The following is a 23,502-nucleotide window of genomic DNA, read 5'->3' as shown; positions in this document are numbered from 1 at the left end:
GTGGGTAAATCAGTATCTGCTTAATATACAAATTAGCTATCTTTTTATTATGATTATTTCAGTAAACTAACTTCTTTGTCCTTGACGAAGAAAGGTCAAAAATAAAAATGTACCTTCTGAGCAGATATCAGGTTCCCTGATCCTTGGAAAATAAAATAGCAGTTTGTTCTCACCACTGTGATTTTTTTCAAAGTTTTAGTGGAGCACAGTTTCAAAATTCTTCAAATAGTACTTGTTAGGTTTCTCCAAACTACTAAAGACCATTCATAGAGCCCCTTTGAGAATGCTAATTTTATGGGTTATGGAGTGCCACTGATTTCAAAGCATTGCTATTGAAATTGAAGGTTTTAAGCCTTCAAGAAGAGCAGCTGACTCTTCTGTACAGAGCGAGTAAAAACCTCTGGCAACTTTAGTAAAGTAATAATTTATCTACTGTTAAAGACACATTGTCCAGTAAGTGTTTCTTGTGCTTGACTTCCCCCTTCCCCACCCCACACTCCCCCTTAGTTTACTAGTATCTGTAAAGAGTACATCACATAGTGGAAAGTTCAGTTCAGTTCAGTTTAACTGGTCAAAAGTACTTGTGTGCAATGCATATAACTCAGCACAACTCCAGGCCTGCATTTCTTTAGCTTCCGTTGTATCGATATGACAGGGCTGAAAGTTATTCTAACTATTCATGTGCGATGGTGCCATTGGCTAAATTGTGCTGGATGCCTGTGGGGTGGTTTGTGAGAGTGTGGAATCCATAAAGATTCTCAGATACTTTTTGGGGAGCCCTCACTGCCAATTCCCACAGTTTGTGTGAGTTCCTTCTTTGCCTCGGTTTAATTTTTGTTTTCCAGTTTGAATAATTTGCAATAGTTATCATTAGAACGTCTGTCGTTCATATGCATGAAAAGCTCCCTTTGGCTACAGTTGGAATTGCACATATCCTGCAATTCGTTCCTTACGCTTCTGTCCTGCAAAGATTTGAGCATATTTTAAGCATGCCATTGGCTTAAATGGGACCACTCACATGCTTAACGCTATGTGTGCATCCGTGGTTCATGATTCAGTTCTTACTGGCCTCTTCAACTCCACCTCTTCGGACTCTGAGAGCAGACACCCAAAGACAAATTTTTATCAATGGCTCCCACAGTTGCATGCACAAATAGATGCTTAGACGCTCAACCACCTGCCTGTGTGTGCAGTTAAGGCAGTTAGTTTTAAAAATGTGATTTTAATATATTTAATATACAGAATTTAATATATAACTCCGAATAAAGCTGAGTTGCACTTTCCTAAGCCATTCTAGTTCATTCTTTTTGTTTTAATTTTACATCCAGGGTTGATTTTTTTTCCCCTGTGACGGCAGGTCTCTCTTAGGATTGGCTAAAACGTCGTCTCCTGGGAGAATCAGAGCAGCGTCAGTTGATATGGCGCACATGCTGCAAATTGCTACAAGGTTTCACAATGAGTTTTATCAATTTTACAGACATAATAAAGAAAATAGGAAAAAGTAGCTAGGGAAAAAGTTTAAGGTTTACAAAATAATTGCAATTTCACAAAATTGCCTGTTTTAAGTGTTTCAATATGTTAATTACAGCCATATGACTAGAATCACACAGAACCAGGAAATGCATTTAAATAAATGTGCATGCACTTTCTGGGGAGAGGAGGAAGCACATTGGAGCTGGCTTTCAAGGAGGTATTCATGGATTTTAGCACCTACAGGAATTTTGCAGCCAGTTTCCATTCAGACTGAATGGGAGTTAGGTGCCTAACTCCCGTAGACTTTAGAAAATCCCAGTTACGCCCTGTCTCAAAACCAGCAAAACTCTTTAATAAGTGTCCCTTTCTTCCTCCTGCATCACAGTGCAGTCAAGGTACAAAGTGCAGATCCGTTGTTAAGATCATCAACATGTTGTATACTACTGCCATCCTTCTGTACAAAATTATCCTTTCACATCACATCAGAGGAGAATTTTGTCCTCAGTCTCCAAGGCGAATTTATACAAAAATGTTTCCTAAAACACGGTTTGGCTGGTTTTTTCCTCCAAAATCGTTATCCGTTGACAACTCAGATTGATGAATAGGATCTGAAAAAGAAAATATAATCTTGCGATTGTTATAATCTGGCCAGAAAGGGGCTCTTTTTCCTGAGACTCACGTGTTGCCCTTAGCCCATGTGTGACAGTCCCATTGACTTCACTGGGAGTTCCCAGTGAAGTGAGTGTACCCGAGATTTTCATAAGTAACTAGGGATTTGGGTTTCAGAGTAGCCTCAATTTTCAGATGTCCCACTTGAGCCCCCTGAAAGGGGTTTGATTTTCAGAGGTCACATGCCCAGCACTTTCTACCAATCAGCACCTCTGGGGTGTTTCAAGCCGGACACGCCAAAATGGAGGCATCCAGAGTCATTGGTCACTTTTGAAAATCTTGGCTTGAATGTCTAATTTGGCCCATGGCAAAGAAGTACCATTCTTATGGGAGCTGTGGAAAAACTGCCTCAGCACCTTTTAACCCTTGAACACCCTTACCCGGGCTGGGCAGACATCCTAAGTGTGGATACTCGGCAAAATAAGAAACTGGAGAGTAGCCATTCAAAAATGTTAACATGCCACGCTTTGAAGAGGCAGAGAAAAAGGCTGCAGTTTAGTACGTGGAGGCAGTAATATCACTTATAATCTGTGGAGGATATTTTTCTTCGGTACGTGTTGCTCTGGTGCTAAAGCCACAAAGGGTATGTCTACACTGCGGCTGGACGTGTTCTTCACAGCTCGGCTTGACGTGCGTTTGCTGGCTTTGGTCGAGCTAGTGCACCAGAATCAGCCGGGTGGACATGGAGGCGCGGTCAGCGGAATGGACTAGCCGCCCAAGTACAAGCCTGTCCGCGGTCTGCATTCAGGCAGCTAGTCTGAGCCACTTCCCATACTGTTGCCACCGCACTGCTATATTTAGCAGGCTCATCAAGCAGAGCTAGCATGTCTGTCTCTCCCGAGCTGGGAGTTACAGCTCCCCGCTGCCATGCAGATGTATCTTTAGGGTGAAACCTTGATCCCACTGAAATCAATGGCAAAACCCTCATTGACTTCAGTGGGGCCAGGATTTTAGCCTTAATGCTTGCTCCCTCGCGTTCTTGTCTGGCCGGGTCTAGCAGCACCTCCGAGGGAAGACACTTGGTAGGATACTCCTCCCTGTCTTCCTGGATCAGATAGGTGGGTGGGTCCCAACACGCACACTTTGAAGTGAGGAGGGAGAGCTAAGAGTGACCCCCCATTGCCCTGCCAGTCCTTCAGCTGCTGCGGTGCATTGGCTCTGTGCGCTCCGTGGTACGTGAGCGGTGCAGCCCCTCTTTTCAGCCGAGAGAGTAGCGCAGAGCGGGATGGACGCGAATGCTATTTTCACCCTGTGTTTTTCTCACTTTACTTTACAAACCAGGACCCCCCTCTGCTCCTCGGAATGCCATCTCAAATGTTAACGAGACTAGTGTCTTCCTGGAATGGATTCCCTCGGCTGACACTGGTGGAAGGAAAGATGTGTCTTATTATATTGCATGCAAGAAGTGCAGCTCCCACTCGGGGCTGTGTGAGGCGTGTGGCAGTCATGTCAGGTACCTCCCCCAGCAAATCGGCCTGAAAAACACCTCTGTCATGATGGTGGACCTGCTTGCTCATACAAACTATACCTTTGAAATTGAGGCAGTGAACGGAGTGTCCGACCAGAGCCCTGCAGCACGGCAGTATGTGTCTGTAAATGTAACCACAAATCAGGCAGGTAAGTGGAACTTCAAAAGGGGCTAAGATTCTGGGGTGGGAGGCCCTGGCCATTCTGTGGGGTGGAACTCCCGTTGAAATAAGTGGAAGTAGCAAGACTGGGCCTTGAATCCTTTCCTATGCTGGCGGTTGTTGTCCTCCCTCCGACCCCCATTTCACAGTATAATTACAGCAGCCTTGGAACAGCAGGAATGTTCCCTCTCAGCAGGGTGCATTTTGGTCGTTTTTTTGTTTTTAATTAAACATGCAGAATCTTTCATAGCTTAATGTTTCCGTGTCTTCCCCCACTAAAACAAGAGCAACATAGTTGTCTCTCTTATTGGCAGAAGGACATCCTAGCGAGATCCTTTAGATTTCAGGTGTCACGCAGTTTAAATGGCCTGACTGGTTTAGCAAATGGCTAATTGATCTTGGAGTGGCAGCTGGAGTGGAAGTGAAAAGACAGAGGCTGTCCTAGTGTCCCTTTAGCGTCGCAGTGAAAAAATGAACGGATTCGGGATGGGGAGGTGTTGCTGGCTCAGATCAGGGATGTCATTGCTCATTGTCTCATTTCAGTTTTGCATCGTGCAAATGAAGATAGTGGGGAATTTTCCCCCCTTATCCTGGACTAGGCTCTGAGCAGAGGCAGGGTGCAGAGGGAATAAGGAGCCTGACCCACCTTGCACAGCCCATGTAAAGCCCAAGCTGATTTACACAGTTTGCACTCAGGGAGCACGGACACGCCCAGGGGACAAGGAAGCGGGAGCCATGGTCCTGCCGTCTACACGGGATGCAGCACTATGTGTACCCTTCTCTGCATCTCACACGCGCTGGTAGGCACTGTTCTCAGAGCCCTCAAAGGCCCTATCATGTTCTGCCTCTCTTAACTCTCCCTCTCTTAATGGTGCTGTATTGCAAATGGCCTTCCTTACTGGAGGGCTGAGTGTGGAACTCATGCTGTCCGCTTCCTGCACCTCCCAGGAACATGAGGTGCTCCTTCCTGCAAAGGCTTAGGACCCTGCTCCTCAAGCACAGCTGGCTAGTGGCATTTGGGAGCATGGGCCCATTTTTAAGATCTAAACTCAGAGCTCTTGCAAATACAGTGCACTACTCTGCTGCCAGGTTCCCAAGCCAGCCTTTCCTGCTCCTTCTAAAGAAAATGCTTTTAACGGAGAAATCTGGCACAAGCTACTGAGCGACAAACAGATTTCAGAGTCCTGGCTGCAAAACAGAAGGATGCTAGGCTGAGCAGGACTGAATTTCATTCGAACAGCACAGGTACATGTTAGCAGGTTCAGCAGCCACCTGAGAGGGCATTGATGTGTTGTAACGAATCAAGTCCGTGCCCCGGTAATTAATTTGGATTGCTGATGTGTCAGGCAAACCATACGAATGTATCTCGAGGAGAGGAAAAAAAAGCACTATTGGGTTACTGCTCAGTGCTGATTGACGTGACAGGAAGCCTTCAAGAGTAGCGCTGGCAGATGTCAGCCTGACACCTGCAAAACCACCTGTTTAATTCAAATAAACAAGTGTCACGGCCCTTAATGCAGTTTACCATTGGCCCCATCATGAAGGCTGCTGCCAGCAGTTCTCTTCTTGGACAAAACAAGTTATTGGGTTGATGTTAGCATTTCATACACAGCAGTGGATATTTCCCCGATGTGCTGAGCTAAAGGCACATAAAGCTCAATAAAGTAACGGTAGGTGAGAAGATCAGATATGGATGATCACCACTTTCTGTAAGGAAACACTTCCACCTTGTGAGTTATGCCAGAATCTCCCAATAGTTGTATTAGGATTTATATGCATAGCTGCCTCTCTGTGCACTGAGATAAGAACGTACCCACTGTACAGTTATTAGCAGACCTTTTGTGAGGAAAACTTACCCTGTGGGTTTTGGATGATAAATGCAGCTCATGTCAAAAAATAATGGACGTTATAGCCCTGATTCACCAGTGTGATATTCTGGATTTACACCAGCATAACTGCATTGCAATCAGAGGAATCACACTGTAGTAGAACTGGAGTAACACAATGGTGAATTGGGCCCAATGTGTTTATTTCATTGCGCAGACTTGAAGCGACATCTTTATGCTTCCTCTGTTTGATTCAGTATGTCATGTTTGCACAATCCATTACGCATCCAGATAGACATCCTACAGCCCTGTCCAAATTGAATAATAGAGCCAGGAGAATGCACTGTTTATGGTTCAATCTTCACTCCTTATTCAGAAGATGAGCAAGGTCTATTTGCATGAGCTAAAAGTTGCTGGATCTATATATCAAACATTCCCCTGAAAGAGCTTGGAAGTTTAGGTTGCTCCCTGCTGCTTTAGATACCATTAGATGACAAAGGTTAGAGGATCCTTTGCACTGGGAGTTAGAGCTAGAGGGGGAGATTTTACAAGTGGGAATTACTCACCTTAAGGTGGCATGATTGGGCTCCTCATCACAATGAACACAGTCAGAGATCAAGGGCCTAATTCTCCATTCCATGACACCCATTGCATGCCAGTATGGAACTATGCTTGCCTAAAACTGGTGGAGTGGGTTAGAGAATCAGACTCCTACGGGGTTGGCATAAGGACTGAACTGGAGGAGAAAAGAACCATTGCTATAAGAAATACTGGCCCATGGAAATTAAAAATGGCATGTCATGTTGATAGATACTTACTAAGCAGCATCGCAGATGGAATGCCTGGTTTTTTTCTTTGTCAATCCCAAGACCTTGCTAATTTCAGAACTTTGAAAGATGCAAAAACAGCAGGATATTGGCCACACCAGATGTTTTTTATATATGAAAACTTTGGCAACAAACAGTGTATCTGGTTTTGGGTTCCTGTAGGGATTGTTTCCTGAAAAATGTGTTTGTTTCTTAAGTAATTTCTCTCTCTCTCTCTCTCTTTTCTTTTTCTTTTTTTTAAATCGGCACCAGTAGCCAGTCTAGCATTTTCAGACTGATGTAATTTTCCTTTCTGACTGCAAGACATGTGTGAACCGTCTCGATTCAAAATTAGATTTGATAGTACAGCAAGAAAAATAGCTAGTTCTGTGTGCAAGATGAAAAAAATATTACAGTAAGCTGGAAGATGAAATTGATTAGCTAACTCTGGCTGATCAGCGTATGGAATCCAATAATGATTTTCTGCTGAAGAAGTTGAGTGATTAAATGATTAATTTATGACTGTCTATCAGTATTAAAAACACTGTCACAAACACAATGTCATTGGAATCTCTAGGAGGAGGATAATGAAGGATCTTGCTTTCATTAAACTGTTTATAAGAACTGCTGTACTGGGTCAGCCCACTGGTCCATCTAGCCCAGTGTTCTGTCTCTGACAGTGGCCAGTACCAGAGCTTCAAGGGGAATGTACAGAGCAGGGCTGTTGGAGTGATCAGAGGTTTAGGGTCACCCAGAGCATGAGGTTGCATCTCTGATCATCTTAGCTAATAGTAATTGATGGAGCTATCCTGCATAAACTTATCTAGTTCTTTTTTGAGCCCTGTTATATTTTTGACCATCATAACATCCAATGGCAGTAAGTTTCCCAGGTTAATTGTGCGTGGGGTGAAGAAGAACTTCCTCTTGTTTGTATTAAACCTGTTGCCTATTAAGGGTAGGAAAGGATAAATAACACTTCTCCATTCACTTTTTCCACACCCTTCATAATTTTATAGACCTCTATCATATCCCTCCTTTAACTGAACAGTTTAGTTTTAGTTTTTTAAACTGAACAGTTCTAATCTTTTTAGTCTCTCCTCATATGGAAGCCATTCCATGCCCTTGATCATCTTTGTTGCCTTTCTTTGAACCTTTTCCAGTTCTCCTATATCCTTTTTGAGAGGGGGTGACAAGAACTGGACACAGTATTCAAGGTGTGAGTGTACGATGGATTTATATAGTGGCATTATGATATTTTCTGACTTATTTTCTATCCCTTTCCTAATAGTTCTTAACACTCGGTTCGCCTTTTTGACTGCTGTTGTGCATTCAGCTGAAGTTTTCAGAGAACTACCCATAATGACTCCAAGATCTCTTTCTTGAGTGGTAATGGCTAATTTAAAACCCACCATTATATATGTGTAGTTGGAATTATTTTTTCCAGTGTGCATCACTTTGCACTTATCGGCACTGAATTTCACCAGCCATTTTATTACTCAAGCACCCAGTTTTGTGAGATCCTCCTATAACTCCTCACAGTCAGCTTTGGACTTGACTATATTGACTAATTTTGCATCATCTGCACACTTTGCCACCTCACTGTTCACTCCCTTTTCCAGATCACTCATGAATAAGTTGAACAGCACCGGTTCAAGATATTAAAAAATAGGAGCCTAAAATTAGGTTCCTAAATCCCTTTTTAGAGTCCTGTTACAAAGCCTGGTTTTCCAAAGTGGTGAGCACCCACTGACTCCCTATTCCCTGATCCTGGGGCAGGCAGCAGAGGAAGAAGGAATGTCGGGGGAAGGAGGTGGCAGAGGACACTAACCCTTCAAAGGGAACACGCAGGGTCCGAGGGGTGGAGGAGGATAATCTTTAAAGAGCAAACTGCGCCACCTTAGACCTGGACTTTTCATTGCCCTACCTCATCCTGTCTACGCCTTCTAGAGTGGATGAGGTCGGGTCCTTCAGCGGGGGTCGGCACCACCATATTGCGCGACGGACACTTGATAAAATGACCGTACTTAGTGATGGACATTGTGGGAGGGGGGTTTGTCGTTCAATTTTTAAAAAAATTGCCATGGACCTTAAAATTTTTACCACAGACACTCGTGTCCGTGTATGGACACGTTGCTGACCCCCTGTCCTTCAGAGAACAGTCTTGTTCACTGCATAGCTCAGATCTATTCCTTGGATGAAGCAAGGGTCCAGGGTGGGGCTGGGGAGGAAACTACTTGTGGTCATGTGATTAAAGGTGGTGTCATAACGCATTTGCCCAACCGTCTGATTTAAGGTTGCATAGGCATATTATGCATCATGTATCTAGGTCAGGCAGGAGTTGTGCAGAAAAGATCTACAATCTACTTTGAGAATTCAGTGTTTTTAGTGAGAACCAAATTAGTATGGAGCCTGTGTGTTTTTACTCATGTTGTGGGATTTTCTGTTGGGAGGGGTGTGTCAGCATGGCTTGCCCATAGGGGCTGGAGCTAGCTAACCCTGATTACAGAATGAGCTATATCTGGGAGAGATCAGGGGGATTGTCCCATAAAGAGCAGCAGAAGGCTATGATTGGGGGAAGTGGGGCTCTCAGGAAATGGTGGAGAGGCTAAAGAGTGTGAAAGGTTCCTGCAGGGAAGACCCTGAGACCAAGGGAGCTGTGACACAGAAGAGCTTCTGTGAGTGAAGGCTCCTGCTAGAGACCCCGACTGAAAGAAGGCTTTGGGCTTGGAAGTCAGAACCAGACTGCGGAGGAAGCTTCAGCCAGGTGGAGCCTGGGAGTCCTGGGCCTCGCTCCTGCTGGAGACCCAAGGATTTGGTGCCTGGAACCCAGAGGGGCTGAGGAAGGCGGAGCTCCAGCCAAGTAAAGCCGGAGAGACTTTGAGCTGGGACCTAGCTCTGGGAAAAGGGCTGGAGGTTCCTTATCTGAAGCGGGAGAGTGACTGAGCTGGAGTTGGGGCTGGAGGGTCAGTACATAAAGACTCAATAAATGGGACCCCAGGAGGGGAATGTGGTAGTTACCTGTGGACTGTGAGGTATTCAGGGGCCCTGGGAGGAAATGGTAGCAGGCACTGGAGAGGCACCACTGGCCATGACGTGGTGCTCGGGAGGTGGCTGGCCCTGTTCCAGAGGGATATTTAAAGCTAGGAACATTGCAACTAGAAAAACTAACCTGACCGGACTGGTGTATGAGAATCTCTTTGCACCAATTCAGAGAAATCAGAACCTTTTAACTCACTTTGAACCGGACTGTCCTTGCTTGCCCTGATTGTTTACTATGGCAATCGGACAGTTGCTACAATGCTCTAAAAGCCGAAATGTGCCTGACGAGCACTGCCCTGCAGAGGGACACCACCCCAGTGAGCGTTTGGAGTTTGTTTGTGCCTCAGGGATGATGTGTGGTCTTCCCCCAAACTCCCTGTGGCACAGGCTGCAGGCTGCCCGTCACCAGCTTTCTCGCTGGTCAGGTTGGGAAGGGAGTGGGACCACAGTCTGCTTTTCCTTTCCCCACTGAGGTGTCTGACACCCCCCTTAGAAGAACAGCACCTGTGCTCCCCTGAGCTGTTGTGGCTGCTTGTTATGCAAGCTGCACAAGATGAGAAGTTTCCTTGTTCTCCTGGCAGGTCCACGAAAGGGCCAGCCACCACGCAGTGCTAAGGCCCTGAGTGTATCCTACACTCCCCCAGATGTGCAGGAGAGTATTTGCCTCTTGGGCCCTGGGCAGGCCAGGCCAACTCAGATAGAATTCCTCTGGATGGCTCTGGGGAGTCGCTTGCCCTAGAGAGGTTGCCCTGCCATACTTTCCACAGGCTGCTTCTCACTCATATTCCCGTCCCATCCTCCCATCATTTCTGCCTTCCCCTCTTTCAGCCTGGAAGCAGCGACTCCGCTCCCCAGTGAGGCTCTGGGTCCAAGAGCAGGAGGATTGTTTTTGCTCCCTCTCTCCACCAATGCACCAACTCCAGGCTGGCCAAAGTTTGTTCTACAGCGGGCATAGCTGTAAAAGCTGTACCCAGCATGATCTCCCTGTCCACAGATGCTGTGCAGCTACCTGCCCCTCAGTCAGCCAGGGCACCGGAAGGGGCGCTGCACCTGATTATAGGGTACAACTTATGGAAGAATTCAGAGCAAATTACTATTTGCGGAATTTAGCCTCTTCCTTATTCACCAGTGGTCTGTGGGCAGCTTATGATTGTCTCATGAATATTCATTCTGTGAAATGCTTTGGCAAATTGTCCCCAACGTGCATTCCTGGCCTGTAGATGGACCACGAGCAGTTAGTTACCAGTCTTCTATATATCGCAAAAAGAAAAGGAGTACTTGTGGCACCTTAGAGACTAACCAATTTATTTGAGCATGAGCTTTCGTGAGCTACAGCTCACTTCATCACTACAGCCTGCAGCTGTAGCTCATGAAAGCTTATGCTCAAATAAATTGGTTAGTCTCTAAGGTGCCACAAGCCCTCCTGTTCTTTTTGCTAATACAGACTAACACGGCTGCTACTCTGAAACTCTTCTATATATAAAATTCAGCTGTGCTGGGGCCTGACCCTGTGAGCTGTTACTCAACCGAGCAGCCCCACTGAAATCAGTGAAACTAATGGTGGGAGTAAAGACTCTGATGAATAAGGTCTGGGAATATTAGGTCCTTGTTGAGTGATGACTGATCAACTAGGTTATACTGTCTTTGTTCCCTGATGGAACACATATAACTCATGGCATCAGATTTCAGTGTGAATACTCATGTTTGCAAGTTCAAAATTCGCTTTCCAAAAATAGTCTGTGTTGATTCCTTCTTTGGTGCACATTCCTGCCAGGAAACCGGCTTGCTAGAATATTCACAGAACACAAACCTGAAAAGGGGTTGTGAGCACTGTTGTAATTAATTCATTTTGCTGCCCAAGCAAATATTGAGTGAAATTATTTTGAGTTCTTCACCAAGCTTTATGACTAAATAGCACAGTAACTATTAATCCTGATACCTGAGTCCCCCGAGGTCTTCTGCCTCCTCTGATCTTTGCAGAAACAGAGCTATTGCCCTGAATTCTTATTCAGAGACCTATCGTTTGGGATATGTATGATCAGGACTCCAGGCAGCTCACAGGATTTGACATACATACCGGGTGAAAAGCACGCCCATTGTACGTATTTGCATGCACATATTGACAGGGATCAACTAAAATGGCTTAAAATCATGCTTGCATTGATCACAGGTGGATTGTTACAAACTTCTAAGCTGTTTTTGTTGTCATGAAAAGTCCTTGTTTTGTGTGGGAAGTTTTAATACCAGTACAATCAGTTTATCCACTGGTAATGACCACTATTCAAGATGTTACCGACCGAAAAAAGGAAAAATGGGAAAATTCCTGCTTGTGTTGGTGACAGCTTAGATTGACCAGTGACATCTGATTTTAATTGTTGTTCTGATTATCCACTGTGTGACAATCCTACTTCAGACTGATTAGTTTGCTAACATAAAGTATAAGGCATACAGGATGGAATGTCTTTTTGGTCAGAACATGGAAAAGGTCAGAATCGTCATGGAAGACTGGAAATCCTATGCTCCCCATGTTTCAGCCTTATTTGTTTTTGATTTCCCTTATCTGTAAGAAAGAAATAGAGAGCTTATTTACTCTTCATGCCTAGAAAGCCAGAGGATTTAACACATATTGAAAACTGCTGCTTAGTTACCTATTCAAACAATGAATTGTGTTGGGCTAATGGGTATGACTCAAATGAAAGGTTCTATCTATCTGGCATGGCATTGTAGTTGTTATCACTTCCCAATTAAAGTAAATGAATGTTTTCTGCTTTTTTTTAAGTGTTATCCAGAGTTAAGTGATAAATATCTTTGAAGATGGAGAAATTCTCATTATTATATAAATTAATCCTACAGCTTCCATGCCCCCCCCCCACTCTTATCTGTGACACTGGCTGTATGTCTCCATGGTTTTTAACTTTTTGGAGACTGCATTGTAAATGCTGTACATCTTCTATCGATACTATGGGAAGGTGCAGGACATTATAAAGGAGGAATGTCTGTCTGTATAAATATCCTCTATAGCTTCCATAAAACACAGAATCTAAGCACTTTCAGGTCAAGTAGATTTGCATGGTGAGATCTCTAGTGGGCTTCATGGAGTCTTCTGATCGTCTCCTTTCCCTGGCAGAAGAAAATTCTTCTTAGAAATGTGCCAGCTTGTCATGGTCACACTGTAGTGGATCAGGATTTAACCACAACCAGCTGGATGCAATGTTAACATAACTGGCTCTCCTCATAGACTCATAAATATTAAGGTCAGAAGGGATCATTATGGTCATCTAGTCTGACCTCCTGCGCAATGCATGCCACCGAATCTCACCTGCAATAAACCTTTCACGTATGTCTGAGCTATTGAAGTCCTCAAATCATGGTTTAAAGACTTCAAGGTGCAGAGAATCCTCCAGCAAGTGACCCGTGCCCCACGCTGCAGAGGAAGGCGAACCCCCCCCCCCAAAGGCCTCTTCCAGTCTACCCTGGAGGAAAATTCCTTCCCAACCCCAAATACGGCGATCAGCTGAACCCTGAGCATGTGGGCAAGATTCACCTGCAAGGTCCTGGCAGACATCAAGCCATGTCACTTGACTTTTCAAAGTCATGTTGTAACATGATGTGGCTTTGCAGTGACAAGAGATGCTGAAAGGGTTAAATGTACTTTATGGATATTAATGGCTACATTCCTCCACCATTGTTAATGACAGGCAGTGGGCATGCCGGTTTGAACACTTGCAAAGCACATTCTGGAATTCGGTCAGCTGTTCCAAAGCCCATGCTAGTCTTGAGCTGTAGAGCACCAAGCTGCACTTGCGGTCAGGCTAATAACAAGTACTTCCTTATGGGGGGAAAATGCATATGGGTGGTGGATTGGTAGGTCCCCACCAGCCTCCTGCTGCAGAAGTGGATTCCGCTCTGAATCCAACTGTTCAGCCTTCATCACTTAGCGTTTTCAGAGCTGTTTTTTCAAGAAAAAGATCTGGATGCTTTTTGTACTTAACAAAAGCAGAGTTTCTCTTTTGTGTTTCTAGTAACCCCATATCAGAGGGGCCTGAGACCGTGGGCTTCTTGGCACCCCAGTACTGGCTCTGGCTGCTTAAAGGAGGAGAACAGGGTCACCCCAAGATGCAGGAGAATCTGATTTTCTATGATTTGTTTCTGCCCCTTCAAAGCCAGGATAGTGACGAAAGTGGTGTCCTAGCAGATGTGGATGAAAGCCAAGTAGCCACATTAGCTGAGGGATCCGGCAGCTGCCACAGCCAATCTGGAAACCTGGTCAGGTCACTGCTGAGCACTGTGTCTCTCTGTGTCTGCAAAAACATGAGATGTACTATCAACTGGGCTGCTGGCAAGAGTCCTGATCCTCGATCCCAACTCCAACAGACTGGGCAACGTGGCTGGAGAAAGAGGGAGTTGCAGCATGTTTATCCTTAGTTGTTAGGATGTTCTTGGCTCTGAAAACCAACCCAGCACAGGTTGGCAAGGGGGCATCTACAATGTACATCTTGTTATAATCTTATGTCAAAACCTGTGTGCGCTTGGAGTGGGTAGACACCATGTGAGGGCTGCAGCCCTGTGAAAATTATACTACACGGGGAAACATGTTTGAAACGGTGATGAAGGCAGCAGGGGAGAGGGATAGCTCAGTGGTTTGAGCGTTGGCCTGCTAAACCCAAGGTTGTGAGTTCAATCCTTGAGGGGGCCATTTAGGGATCTGGGGCAAAAATTGGGGATTGGTCCTGCTTTGAGCAGAGGGTTGGACTAGATGACCTCCTGAAGTCCCTTCCAACTCTGATATTCTATGATCTGTGTGCACAAATATGTCTAGTGTGTATGTTTTCTGACTTTGCCACTGAAAAGCATCTAGGAGAAGTCCAGAAAAACTCAAGGATTGTTTTGGTTTGCCTTTTTTTTTTTTTTTTTTTGCTCGCCCTGCATACCTGAGTGTCTTCATTCAGCATAGCAGGGAATTTCAAACAGGGAATCTTCTCTAAGTACAGCATACCGCATAAACACTCTACCCAAAGGTCTCAGACAAGAAACAAGACCTGGACTTGCGCCTTGCTATGTTTTTAAACGCAACCACTCTTGCTCATTTCACCCACCACTAGAAAGTGGCAGTTGTTTCACCAGTGCTAGAATTGGTGGGAAAATGATCTGTTCCCAGTAAAAGGGATGATATTCCCTTCCATTTTCACATCATTTTTGTTTTCATTTTCCCCACTTTCCTTTCATTTTAATAATGAGGCACAGTTATGTGGCATAAACATCTCTAAGCCAACAGTGCTTTACACTCTTTAAAACAAAAGATGTTGAAGAAGGACTTTTCATCCAAATGAAAGCATGCATTTATATTTATGCAGAAACATGTGATGGTTCCCATTGTCTCAGCTGCTGGGTGTCTATCACTACAAAGAGCTGGGACTGAGTCTTATTTACACTAAAGTTCCTTCTCCAGTTCCAGAGTGGGGTAAAAGAGCTTTTCTGGAAATGAGAAACAGCCCCAGCTGTTATATTCAGCGACAGTTTACCTTCTAGCTTTGGCTGCACACTGGATGCAAATTGGTCAGAATTTAGGTGTAAGTAGCACTTCCTTGGTTTGTAACTCTTCATTTTACCAACTTATTGCTCCCTCCCCCACCCCCCGTGACACTGAAGAATTGCTATTCTTTCTCTTTAATTGTCTTAGCTATATGAACAGATTATTTATTTAAAAGTAGACTAATGGAGGAAGATAAAATAATTTACACAAAGGTCCTTAAGGATGGAGCTCAGTTGTTGTGTTTTTCCAGCAATAATTTTGTTTTTCTTTTCCAGTGAGAATGATATGGTAATTTACTCTTCGGATGGGATTTTTGGAAGTGCTCAGCACTGGCTTAATTGTTCCCATGGAGGTCAGTGGGAGTTTTCCCATTAACTTTAGTGAGAACAGTTACGGCAGCACTGAGTGCTTTTGAAAATAGCCTCCTGTCATCTTTACACTTTGCTTGTGTCTAGATCCAAGCCTCACTGAAGATAATGGAAAGATTCTCATTGATGTCAGTGTTCTTAGGATCAAGCCCATAGTCCTTGTATTTTAAGGGGACGGGGAGGGGTGAGAGGGCAGAAAGATATTTTGATTTATAGGTTGAATTGTGCATGTTGATGTTTAACCTCAATGAAGACAGTTTAAAAATAGACATAAACACATAGAGTCACATATTATTAAGCTGCATACACAAACACATGAACAACAAAAATAGAAAAATACATATTTTATATGTATATGTATATTACATATGAGGTAAAGTCCTGACTCCACTGAAGTCAATGGCAAAACTCCCATTGACTTCAATGGGGCCAGGATTTCACTTGTGATTTTTATGAAGGCTTATCATATATAATCAGAGGAATACAGAAATGGAGGTACCGATTGTGTAAAACAAAGCCTAAAATCTAGCGACACACAAACTGTTATATGGGATCACTTGCAATGACTGTGTCCATTCTGCACATAAAATCTTCATCACCAGCCATCCTATTCCTAAGTCGCATGTTTATCCCAGCCGAGATGGCTGGATGTCTGCTACCAAATGAATTATGGATCAGTTGAATATTTTATAGTTTTATTTATAACTCCCTTGTGGGTAATTGTTGCTTTCTCTTAGTTTGTTATCAGGCTTTCTATAATACTCAGAATGGTAGAAACATGTAATGCATTTTAACAGTAAAAGAATTCCTTGGAATGGTGGAACTTTCTCTCTGATCAGAATATTATCATCAGTTTAGATCATTTTTATTCTTACAGCAGGTGATTCTATGCACTCATTGATATATGAACACATTAAAGGATAAAATAGAAATGTTGCATATATCTGCAGAAAGACCATTTAATTATGACATGAAATTAAAATGTCTTATTTATATCTATAAATAAACACAGCATGTAACAAACAAAAAAAGACATCAAAGTTCCCATCCTTACAATTAGATGCTAGTGATTAGATTCAATGTGTGACTTAAATCCTGTGTTGTGTGATATTATATGAATTTTATTCTCTCTGTCCTGCTAGTTGCTAGTTATATCACACGTTCTGTGAAGGAAGGGGCCTGACCTAAAGCCAAGTGAAGTCAATGACTTCCATTGACTTTTGGGTAAGGCCCTAAATGAAGAGACCCTAATCCTGCAACTTGTTGCACGTGTGCGGACTCCTGTTCCAACATGCTACCCCAGTGAAGTTAGTGAGGCTCTGCCCAGGCCTTAAAACTCTTCTTTTTACCAGCTTATTGCTCCATTCCTCTAACAACCACTCTCGCTTTCCCATAGTGCTGTATCGATCTCTGTTGTTGTGTCTTGTTTGAGCCTGGCATCAATCAGGGCACCACAGAAATTAGTAGAGTGATGGGGGGAAGTGGCAGGTACAAGATCAGACTGCAGTTGACTTAGGAAAAATAGAAACGTGCCATGTAACTTTGTGTACCACATCCGTGAAAAGTACATCCAAAGCCTGATGCGTGTGGTATAGCTGTAGCTTCTGTGATTGCTTGTGGAATAGGAGACTAACCACAGCTGCAGTGTCTTTGTGCAGCCTATGTGAACTCTGTCTCCCTCTGCTGGTGATGCTGCTCACAACTTAGCAAACAGAGTATGGTCCTGATTCTGTAAGGTATTTATCTAAGCACAAGCGTAAATTTCAGCACTTGAATAACATTGATTTCAGTGGATCTACTGACAGGTTTAAAATTATGGATGTGCTTTAGTATCTTGTTGAATCAGGGACTAAATCTCCTGGTCATTATCTACCATTTACTTTTTTCCACCGTGCTACACTTAGTTACTAAGAGTATTTTAGAGTGTTAGAAAAATGATATTGGATGATCCTTTATTTTCCTCCCAACTCTGACATTCCCTTTCTTGGGGAGTCACTTTTCAGCTCGACTGTAAAGGTTTAAAGATGCCTATTCCGCAAAAGTACATTGATACTACAGTATACTAAAACCAAACAAACAACAAAACAAAAAAGCAAACCTTTTGAAATACTGTTTGGGCCATTGTTATTTATCTATGAGTTTCCAGCAAAGGGTCAGTTCAGTGGATAACCAGGTGCCAGTTAGTATTTTATTTGAACATGCTGCCCCCCATCCGTTCAACTGGAAGGCCTGAAACAAATAATTTCAAAGTTTGGACAAATGGGAAAGAGCCAGGAAACAAACAAGTATCTTTCATTCACAGCTGCATTTCCACAGAGCAGGAGTGAGTACTATGTCTAGATCAGCTATATCTACACCTGTACGCCTGAGAGCAGTGGGAATGCTCATGTGCGTAGCTAAGCAAGAACGTAAGTGCTTTACTGGATCAGGTCAGCACATGCAACATCTTGCACATTTGAGCCAAATTTTACAGCTGGCTTTAAACAGGGGTACAAGAAGAAGGGTTAAGACAGCCACCTGCTTCCCTTATAGATACACTTGTGACCTTCCAGAGAGGCAAGACAGCCTGGCTGTGTGAATTACAGAAGGGCTCAGCATTAGCTTCACCCTAGCTTCTGTGGAAGCAATGGTAAAATTCCTGTTGACTTCAATGGGAGCAGAAATCCCATGGCAACCACCAGATTTTCAAAGATGCCTGCCCACAACTGGGGCCAGATTTTCAGAAGAGCGCAGCACCCAAACAGTGTCCCAGTGAGAGCTTCTGGGTGCTGAGACATTTTGAAAATCTGGTCCCAGTTTTAATGCTGACCAGTTGAAAATTTGGCCCTGACCTGTGTGGTGGAGTGGAGTGGAGTGCAGGCTGCCTGCTCTCCCAGGCAGTTATACACCACAGAAGTATGTACACGTTAGCATGGTTTTGGTTTGCTTTCCTCTGTGCTGCGTAATGCAGAGCCCTGCGTCAGAGAGAACCAAAGCTGCCACTGTGACGCTTCTTGGCTCACCCAGGGCTATGAGTCACCTTGTTGTCACCTCCCTGCAGCGTGATGGGGTCTTGCTCTTGTCAGCTGAGTGTTCGTTCCCTCTCACCACCTGCCTGTCAGCTGCTCAAGCCGCTCTCCTCTGGGCTATACCAGCCCTGCCTCTTGGCAATAGATGTGCCCGAGTCCCCACGTCCTTTCAGAGTGTTCCCCTGTATACCCACATCCTCCCTTCCCAAGGGAGCAACGTCCTCAGTTTAACCGTAGCCCCCCGCTCCTATGTCACACACAGCACTTGAGTTCAAATATAAGAAAACAAAAGACAATCTGTTTGAGGAAAGAACAATGATTCAAATAGAAACAGGTGAGTGATGGAAATAAATGGTTACATCCAAAACAAAATCATAAACCACAATCTAGGCCCTGCCCTTTCTTAGCTAAGGAAGTAGATTAATATCCAAAAGTTCAGTCTTTTGCAGTGTTTTCTAGCCCCAAGGAGCCAGGGCCCAGTCTTTCCTGGATCCTCCCTGCTCACTAAAGTATCTCCTCAGTAGATGGATGCACAGTGTCTTTTCCCACCCTATGCCATTCTGAATTAGTCTTTTGTCTCAATTCACTGATGGCAATCCCCTCGCTGTCCTGTCATTCCTCTTCACTTCCATGGGGTTTCAGCACTCTGTTTTATTGACAGTTTTCCACTGACTTCTGTGAGTTGGTGCAAAGGTGGACATGATGTGCTAGCCAGGGAGGGGTGACAACTCCCTCACACTTGAAAGGGGCATCGCTGAGTGATATGATTTGCTAGTGACTCACTTTCACTCCAAGCGCATAAGGGCATACATTTCAATATAGTTACATTATTCCTTCAAAAAGAACTGGAGGACTTGTGGCACCTTAGAGACTAACAAATTTATTTGAGCATGAGCTTTCGTGAGCTACAGTTCACTTCATCGATGCATCACTCGATGAAGTGAGCTGTAGCTCACGAAAGCTTATGCTCAAATAAATTTGTTAGTGTCTAAGGTGCCACAAGTCCGCCTGTTCTTTTTGCGAATACAGACCAACACGGCTGCTACTCTGAAACCTGTCATTATTCCTTCAGTGTTTCCTGCACACACATCTGACAATGATTATGAGTACTGAAAAGTTACAGGCTTTCATCAGAGACCTCTCATGCTGCCCTTTCTGAATAAATACCATAAGTGGTATATTAGGCGTGGGGAATTTGTTATGTCTGAGCTAGGAGTTGCGGGTAAAGAACAGTGAACCCTTTGCCAGCTGGCACCAGTGGCTCTTGCCACAGCCTCCAAAGGAAAATCACATGATTTAGGTGGTTAATACTCTGAAGCTGCAATGAAGGGCACTGGCAATGAAGCTGAATTCCTCCTCCTCTATAGACACTTGTATCCCTTAACAGGAATTTCCTTTCTTGATGTGCCAGGTTGGGATTGGCATTGCTAAGACAGTCGACTTCGCTGTCACTGCCTTCAAGGGAATTTGCATAGCAATTACTCATCTTGCCAGTTAAATATTTGGAAGAATATTCTTGCAAACACTATTGGAATTACATCTCCACTCAGTCAAGCTCATGACTCATTCCAGGAGGTGATAGCAGGGCGACTGCTCTGTTCGGTGTTCCTGAGAGCGACGAAAGGAGAGAGTGTTGAACTAAAGTAAAAGAAAGGGTCTGGGCTTCCCCTGCCCCTTTGGGTCTCTGTGGCTTTTCAGGGCGCTACGTGAAACTTGTTAATCGTGCCCATCTTTCCAACTGGTTTAAACCACGGATAGAAATGCGTGCTCGGCTGAGTGGGTTATTAATTGCACTGACACAACAGTCATTTTTCATACTGTTAGTTTGAGTTGTTACCGTGGACACTTCTGCGCTTCCAGCCTCTCTCTCTGTCACGCCCGGGACTATATATTTTCCAAAAATATGCTCCTGCTTTGCGTGTTCCAAACATGCCGCTGTGTGTTTGGTTCAGTTCGAGGGTATTTGTGACTGCTTGTAAGGGGTAGCATTTAAGGCCCAGATTTTTGAAGGTATTCAGGCATTGCTGCCCAACATTGCAGTGCCTGATATAGGAGCCTAAATTTCATTTTCAAATGGGGTTTAGTTACTTAGGAGCCAAAATCCCATTGGCAGTTGATGGGATGTAGGCTCCTACATGCATAAATCTTTTTGAAAATGAGAATTGGGCTCCTAAATTAGTGAGGTGTTGCAATGCCAAGCACAGCAATGCCCAAACACTGTCAAAAATCTGGGCCTAAGAGCATAAAACCAGAGAGCAAAATCAGATGCGCAGGCATGGCGTGCCAGCCTTCTGATTAAGCAGGCAGGGGCGTTGCCAGCATTGAGACCCAAACTCGACTCCGAAACTCCGGTGACATATGCAGCCTCCTCCATAGCACCTCTACTAAAAAAAAACCCACATCACGTAGCCACTGAAGATGTAAATTATAGATCATACAGAAAATGGTAAATCAGGCTGAAAACAGAGCAGAAACCTTGTTTACAGGTCTGATCCGCTGGCACATGTTACATATTCCAGCTGTGTGGCATTCACCAAATGTAGGAGTGGTCACGAGCCACAGCGCAGGGCTGCCCCAGTTACACTACTGGGGAATGGCAGATTCAGAACAGGTGTGTAGGGGCATTTGCAGAGCTCAGCATGTAGGAGGACCTGGGAGAAGGCAGGTGGATGGTCACTATCATGGATCCAGGGCCTGGCTTTCCCGGTGAAATTTTCTAACCAGTTTTCAAAGTATTTCAGGTAAGCTGATTTCAAAGCAGGTTACAGCCACAGCTCAGATCTGGTTTAATGCAGCCGGAGCTGTTTTTACTGAACTGGTTTCAAGGCCACCACAAAGGTAAACATAAAAATGGTATGCTACTAAAAACACAGTCTAGTGGATCAGGCACTGGACTGGGATTCAAGACACCTGGATTCTATTCCCAGCTCTGCTCCTGCTCTGCTGTGTGATCTTAGGCAAGTCACTTCACTTCTCTGTGCCTTGATTTTTCTGTCTGCCTTGTCTGTTCATACCGTAAGCTCTCCGGCTAGGGCTTTCTCTTACTATGGATTTGAACAGTCCCATGCACAAAGGGTCCTCTTGCTGCTACTATAATACAGTTTGTCATGATAGTTTCATTTATCGTATTTGTTGGACTAAAGTAATGTAAATATATTGTGGAAAAATATTTTACAGGGAACGTTTGTACAGTAGCTCTCTGCAATCTTTTTATTTATGTTTTTTGCGACAGTCACAGCTCCCTACCAGCTCTCTTAACCCTCCCTTTTAAGGCATTGGAATGACAAGAAAGTATTTATTATAAGTGAAGTCTCTGCCCTTGTAACCAGAGTGGAGCGTACTGAATTTCATATGTTCGGTTGATGAACTCTGTCTTGTCTGCAAAAAACAGATCCATTACCTGTTAGAACTGTGTCCATTCCAAGGGCTTGCAAACTCCAGCGCTTTGATGATAAAGTGTAACTACAATCCCAACCATATGATCTCCTATCCAAAGAGAGAGCGTTTTGCTACTGTGTCAATAAATACATTCATTTTATTCAGCCTTTGGCAGTCATAGTCTTTAGAACATCCTGGCAACAGTTCATTGATGAGGGGCCAAAAACAGCACTTAACAAAATCAAAAGATAGCCGTAATGAAGTGCTGAAAACTCTGGCGCTGTTTACTCTGGAGAGCTTTCCAAAGATTTCAGTTGCTTCTGGTATTTTTTAACTTTTGAACCCTGGTAATGGTCTCCGAAATGGTCTGCACTAGGAGAAAGGAGAGGAAGGCTGGTCCAGGGGTTAGAGTGCTCACCTGGAACTTGGGAGACCTAGGATAAATTCATGTAATGGTTGTGAGCTGCTCGGATACGATGGTAATAGGGCCACATACCTTCCATGGAAAGCCTTTTCTACAGTGCACTGATTTCACCCGAGCACTGCTCCCTTGAGCTTTCTTAAAAGGGGAGAGTGAGAGTGACATGGCTGGCGACTGGGGTATCATTACCACCAGAAATCATCCTGTGCTTCATAGGCCAGAGTGTGGCAGCTAAGGTCCTGGCTCCATTGTAGTCTGTCAGTGAGGCATTGAAACTGCAGAGTCAGCATGACTGCCCACACCTGGACTGTGATGGGGCTAAACAACTATGCAGGGCAGAACGGGGGAGGAAAAAATCCCCTCCTCTCCTTGGATGGGATGCCCAGAGCTGGCGCTGTGCACTGATGACGGAGAAGGTGCTGTGTTCCCCACCCCTCATGCAGCAGCTAGTTCAGGGTGCCATAACTTGCATTGCAGGGTGCCGTAACTTGTTGCCGATCTGTACCAGCAGCAGATTACAATCCCAAAGACTCAAAGAGCAAGACAGGGGGAATGACATCATGACATCTCTGAAGGGAGTCACCAAGTCACAGTGGTCCCCTAGGGCTGCCAACTTTCTAATCGCATAAAACTGAACACCCTAGCCCTGCCCCTTCCCTGAGGGTGGGACAGGGGGTTGGGGCTTAGAGCTGGGGCATGGGCTTACCTTGGGCAGCTCCCGGTCAGCGGTGCAGTGCGGGGGCTAAGGCACACGTCCTGCCTGTCCTGGCTCTGCGCTGCACCCCGGAAGCGGCCAGCAGGTCCAGCTCCCAGGTGGAGGCATGGCAGGCAGCTCTGCATGCTGCTCTCACCCGCAGGCACTGCCCTCGCAGCTCCTATTGACCATGGTTCCTGGCCACTGGGAGTGCAGAGCTGGTGCTTGGGGTGGGGGCAGCCCACAGAGCCCTGTACCCCACCACACCCCCCCCCCGCCTAGGAGCTGGACCCGCTGGCCGCTTCTGGGGTGCAGTGTGGAGCCAGGACAGGTAGAGATTAGCCTGCCTTATCACTGCAGTACCACCAACTAGACTTTTAATGGCCCGGTCAGTGGAGCTTACCGGAGCTGCCCATGTCCATTTTCGACTGGGCCTTCCCGTCGAAAAACTGGAGACGTGATCACCCTATCCCCTGGGGCTATTCCTGGGACGCTGCAGCTCACACAGGGCTGTGCCCGAAGGCACAATGTAGCCGTTCATATGAAGGGGTTTTATCACTTGTCTTTATGAGAGCACCCTAAAGTTCATTCCACACCCTGTGGCATCTAAAGGATTGTGAATCTCAAGATGTGCCTCAGTCAAACTTTTCTATTGCTGC

General features: G+C 44.8%; 1 protein-coding gene across 15 annotated transcripts in view; it reads left to right on the top strand.

Annotated features, from left to right (window-relative positions):
* Window positions 1–23,502, top strand: part of EPHA5 (EPH receptor A5) — a 319,537-nt gene that overhangs the window by 174,123 nt on the left and 121,912 nt on the right. For 8 of the 15 annotated variants that reach the window (XM_073340233.2, XM_073340232.2, XM_073340237.2 and 5 more), the window contains exon 5: window positions 3,424–3,759. The exons of the other annotated variants lie outside the window; for them this stretch is intronic. In XM_073340233.2, the coding sequence (XP_073196334.1) occupies window positions 3,424–3,759 (336 nt within the window). The remainder of the gene's footprint in view (window positions 1–3,423; window positions 3,760–23,502) is intronic. 15 annotated transcript variants of the gene reach the window in all.

The sequence above is a fragment of the Lepidochelys kempii genome, chromosome 4, assembly GCF_965140285.1.
Source record: "Lepidochelys kempii isolate rLepKem1 chromosome 4, rLepKem1.hap1, whole genome shotgun sequence".
Taxonomy (NCBI): domain Eukaryota; kingdom Metazoa; phylum Chordata; order Testudines; family Cheloniidae; genus Lepidochelys; species Lepidochelys kempii.
This window is presented reverse-complemented; position numbering and strand designations above follow the sequence as displayed.